The 5,200-nt window shown below is 41.8% G+C and overlaps 1 protein-coding gene across 1 annotated transcript; it reads left to right on the plus strand.

The window, feature by feature from the left end:
- The first annotated feature begins 2,788 nt into the window (after window positions 1-2,788).
- On the plus strand, window positions 2,789-4,292 carry LOC132187141 (FAD-dependent oxidoreductase family protein). Its single transcript, XM_059601338.1, has 2 exons — window positions 2,789-3,703; window positions 3,807-4,292. Exons 1-2 carry the CDS (start codon window positions 2,818-2,820, stop codon window positions 4,187-4,189), a joined length of 1,269 nt encoding a protein of 422 aa, XP_059457321.1. The 5' UTR covers window positions 2,789-2,817; the 3' UTR covers window positions 4,190-4,292.
- The last annotated feature ends 908 nt before the right edge of the window (window positions 4,293-5,200 follow it).

The following is a 5,200-nucleotide window of genomic DNA, read 5'->3' on the forward strand; positions in this document are numbered from 1 at the left end:
TCTTCCATTTTCCTTCCCCTATGGAGTTTTCTCGACAACCAAACGGGGGGTAAAATAACAAAATTGGTGTGTCAAGGAAGCTGCCTAGCTAGCAGTACCTGCCCAAGTATTGATTTCAAAGCTCAATTATTGGACGGTAGGTTTGGTCGTGTGGGGCGCCCGCCCGCGCCTAGCTAGTGTGAATGGATAGACATCGCTCCATTCTCTTTTGAATATTCGATTTTCGTTGATCTTATGGAATGTATGCATGTAGGGCCTTTAATCATTTTCTTTCTTGTTCTTTTGTGGCCGCCTGGCCTTTATAATTATTGGGATTCTTCTTTATTTTTTATTTTATTTTTTGCTTTTATTTATTGTTTTCCTTGATAATGACTCTTAACAGTTAAGCTTTATTGTCTATAAGTCTATAATTTTCCTTATCATATTTAATATTCATGGTATAGGAGGGTAAAGTCGTTGAGAGTTAGAAAAATAGACGGTGATTTAATTGTTTTATTTATTTATTATTCTTGTTACTTTCAAATGATGCAATTAACACCCTGTTTGACTTGGTCTTGAGTTAGAGATGGTATTGGGTCCGCTGGTTTGAAAACCCATCTTCTGTTGTCAATTTTTCTTTCCTTGTTATGGCGTGGTGAAGAGGAAGGGGAAATGGAATTTGAAGTCTTCAATTGCCTCTGTACCCAACTTAAACTAAGGCAAGTAATCGTATCAAACTTGCTTCACAAGGCACGAATTGGAATATAATACTTTTCCCACTTTATTTTGGGTGGTATTTATGTCACGTGGACTGCCAAGTAAGCTATTATTAAACAATAAAATTCATATAGATTTTGTTGTGCAAGAACCATCTGTACATGAAGAGTAGTTTGGGTAATAAATAATGATGACGACCAATAATAAATAGGTTAGATTAATTATTTCTATCAAATTCCGTTACAAATTTATGAATGTTTGGGAATTTGCTAATAACAATAATGGTTGAGAATAATCTCACTCAACCGGTTCATCGGATAAATTATGGGCCTCAAAGTCAATACCAGCCCGTCAAAATAATAATGGGTTTCAACGCCAAAGAATGGCCCTCAAAGGTACCAGTTTAGGGTTCAAGAGTAACAAGACTCCTAAGACAGTCATACCCTAGGAACCATTAACATTTAATGGGTCACTCTTGGAAACAAAGTCATCCCGATAAGATATAGCAAATAGCAGCCAGATTAATTGTTGAGATTAGACACATCTAGGGTCCCAAATTCATCAACTACATAGAAGTCTCGGGACAAACATCTCTCAGAAGAGTCAAATAATCACTTCCATATGGAAGGAACAAGAGGTTCTTATCCCTTAGGACCCTTACACCTAGGAAGGGGTATAGTTGGATCTCAAGTTCTCAACCCCTAATTTTCAAGATAGGTCTTATCCTACGAATACGGATTAGATCCCTACTCCAAGTTGAATTAGAGTACAAATCTTAATCCGAGTCTAATTAGGATTCCTTGAAGAATAGCTAGCTTAAAATAAAACTCGAGTTCAAATCAAACTCTCATCACTACTACATCAAATTGAAGTAAGAAACTTAATTCAGTTCTGAGTATGCTTCTCTACCTATCAATAGGCTCATCCTCTAGATATAAACCTAAGAATGAAATATGAAATCTTGTACATTAAACATACACATTTCTTCATATATATTGACTTAGGCCTAAGGATCCTTACATATTAATTTTCTTAAAAGTGAAAAATTGAAAAAACATTATAAATGAAGTGAGATTGAGGGGGCTAAATATAATTTTCTTAAAAGAAGATTTGCACTTGATTTCGTCCAAAAAATAATGTGAAAAATAAACACAAGTTGAGTTAAAGTTAAAGTGATAAAACTGTCTTGCTCAAGAAGAAACCAAGCCACTCAACATCATAGTTAATTGGAGAGTGGGGAAAATACATGGAAGATCAAGAAGGTCATCTATCTTGTTCTGGCCAGCACTACTGAGATTTTTTTTAAAATTTTTTTAATATATTTTCCCAATTTGAAAAGCACATGCTGACAACAAGTAATAATTAAACCTACCAGATTCTGACGTTGAGGTCTACTTGGCTAGGCAGTTATTGTCGCCTCAGTGCGCATATCAAGTCCTCCGGGTCCTTGCCAATGACGACACTTATGTGTGTACATAAAATGGTGAGATGTTTTGTGACACCACTTGCAAATGGATATTCATTTGCATGGACAGGTCGTTTCCCATTTCGGCTGCCCATGATTTTCAATCATTTTATGTAACTATCACTTATTTGTTTCTAATGTTGTAATTATTTATATTAGGGTATGTTTTGGGTCCTTTGTTTGGGGATAATAGAGAGGACGCAATCTAGAGAAGTCAATTTGGTTGGGCTATTAAAGTTACCGCTTGTAATTTGTGTTTGTATGACGAATTCGGTTTGAATTATGTCGAGATATGAATATAGAATTATATATGTTAATTTTAATTTAACCTATTAAATTAAACCGATCATATCTCTCAAATTAAATTAAACAGGTAATGTCAAAGATTGTAACTTTTTCTTAGCTCGCACTTTGGATTTGGGCAACACAGTCCAGTTATAGACGGAGTTTCTTTGGCCTTTTTGTATCCAGTCCAACAAATGTTCATGGGTTCGGTCCCTTCTGACAAGGCCCCTATCTCGGGCCGAGGCTGATTTTGGAAAAACATTAAACTGGGCTTATATGGGCCGTGGGCTCAATATCGCCTCTGCCTTTGCTAAAAGAGCCGAGTATGACCCACGTGTCAGCCCCCAACGAATAACTGCGGGCAAGTAGATATGGTGGCGGTGACATCACCGGCCTCCTTGCGCTCACCGTTTTTCCAGCGAACCCGAAGCACTAGAACCTCGATCAGATCATCCTCCTTAGCATCATCATCATCCATGGAAGAGCGGCAATCGCACCCGAGGCGCGTGGTGGTCTGCGGAGGGGGCGTTATAGGAGTCTGCACGGCTTACTTCTTGGCCAAGAAGGGCGCGTCCGTCACGCTCGTCGAGAAGTCCTCCGTAGCCTGCGCGGCCTCCGGGAAAGCCGGCGGGTTCCTCGCGCTCGACTGGTGCGACGGTCAGCCCCTCTCGGCGCTCGCCCGGGCCAGCTTCGATCTCCACCGTTTGCTCGCACAGGAGCTCGACGGGCCCCGAGCCTACGGCTACAGACCCCTCACCACTCTCAGCCTCTCCGTCACAGAATCCCCAGACCCTCCTCCCTCCGGTTCCACACCCTCCGGTACCTCCAATGCCGTGCCGGATTGGGTCGACGGGCTGGTTCAGAAACCCAGGACCATAGGAACCCCAGCGACCACGGCCCAAGTCCACCCCCAGCTCTTCGTTCGAGCGCTAATTTCCAAAGCCGTCGAGAATTACGGTGTGGAGGTGGTGATTGGGAAATTGGAGCGCGTGGAGGTGGAGGGCGGGCGAGTCGCATCGGCGGTGCTCGAAGGTGGCCGAGTCATTGACTCGGACGCGGTGGTTTTGGCGCTTGGGCCTTGGTCTTGTAAATTGGAACTCTTATCGTCGCTGTTCAGAGTGTACGGTCTCAAAGCTCACAGTATCGTTTTGGAGCCAAAAGAGCCCGACGCAATAACCGCACACGCGCTTTTTCTCGGTTACTATTCGTCTCAGGGAGGAAAACCCTTGGACCCAGAAGTGTACCCTCGTCCTACTGGTATGTTTGCTTCACAATTTCTTAACAGTTAAAGAATTTGCTTGTTAAGCTGAAAAAACAAGAGTGTTCTAAAGCCTGAATTTGGTGATTAATGGACCATCAGGGGAGGTGTACGTGTGTGGGATGTCGGCGGAGGCAGAGGTGCCAGATGATCCGGAGCAGATTGTGGGGAATCCGGAATCGATACGGGTGCTTAAGAGGGTGGCAGGGACAGTGTCCAGTCATTTGCGGGAAGGAGAGGCAGAGGTGAAGGCAGAACAAGCATGTTTCTTGCCTTGTACTGATGACGGTGTGCCTGTGATAGGGGAGCTTCCTGGGATTGCAGGGTGTTATGTGGCAACTGGGCATAATTGCTGGGGGATTTTGAATGGTCCGGCCACTGGGGCTGCCATGGCTGAGCTTGTGTTGGATGGGCGAGCTAGCATTGTTGATCTTACTCGGTTTAGTCCTGCTAGATTTGTTGGGCGTAGGAAAGGTTTGGTTTAAATTTTTTGGTAATGTTGTGATAGTTGTTGCTAAATAAAAAAAGCTTCAGTTTTGTTCTGTCAAATGTATGCGCCTGCAACATGGTTGCTTGGAGTTTCACTTTGATCAGCTACGTTGTCCCAACAATCTCTCCCTTTACCTGTTTGAAATTTCTGTTTGGACGAAAACAACAGCTAGCGGGGGTGTTTGACACAATATAGGTCTATAATATGGTCATACACAATTTCCTGTACATGTAAATCAGCAAGAGGAATGCCATGAATATAAGATGCAGATGGCCCAATGAAGAAACAATTATGAAGTTCTTCCATCTTATCATGGATGGGCTAAAAACTTTGATACGCTTTATGTATTTTCCGAACGAAGGTCAGCGTCCATTGTCCATTGAAAAGCCCAAATATGTTTTGAAAACAGGATGGTGCATAAAAATACCAGGAAGGAGGGTCATAGGTTAATCTGTCAAAAGTAGGGGGTTCTAGAATCATCTCGAAAATGGATGGTTGAGATCAGTAAATGTATGTGCTCCATGCATGACTGTTGAAGGCCCATCTCTTGCAGTCTCACATTATATCCCTTTTCCTGGTCTTTGTTGAAAATCTTCGATCTAGAGGGGTGAATATCTCTTGCAGTCTCACATTGTATCCCTTTTCCTGGTCTTTGTTGAAAATCTTCTAGAGGGGTGAACAGGCATTTTTAGACCAATCACAACAAATATTAACAAATTAAAATCGAGAATAAACCAGAGCCTAAACAAATCAATAACAGATTTTAGTGACGAAGTTAGTACATTTTAAAAGTAAAACCACTTTAAAGCAGCCAAACTGAAGAAATTCATCCACTATAAAAGAATTAAACTACACAGTTTATACTTACAAAACATTTGTAACAAACCTTGATGTGTACCTTGAACAAACGCAATATCTCTAGAACTTTGGGCTTGCAACCTGAAACTTCGTGGTACGAAGGTTTTTGTGATTTTGTGCGGTTTAACCAAACTCTAAGACAGGTACG

The sequence above is a fragment of the Corylus avellana genome, chromosome 6 (assembly GCF_965113065.1).
Source record: "Corylus avellana chromosome 6, dhCorAvel1.hap1.2, whole genome shotgun sequence".
Taxonomy (NCBI): domain Eukaryota; kingdom Viridiplantae; phylum Streptophyta; class Magnoliopsida; order Fagales; family Betulaceae; genus Corylus; species Corylus avellana.

Coding starts and splice junctions, on each gene's coding strand:
- LOC132187141 (XM_059601338.1), top strand. CDS start 2,818: ATGGTGGCGGTGACATCACCGGCCTCCTTGCGCTCACCGTTTTTCCAG. Junction 3,704..3,806: donor AGTGTACCCTCGTCCTACTG/GTATGTTTGCTT, acceptor ATGGACCATCAG/GGGAGGTGTACGTGTGTGGG.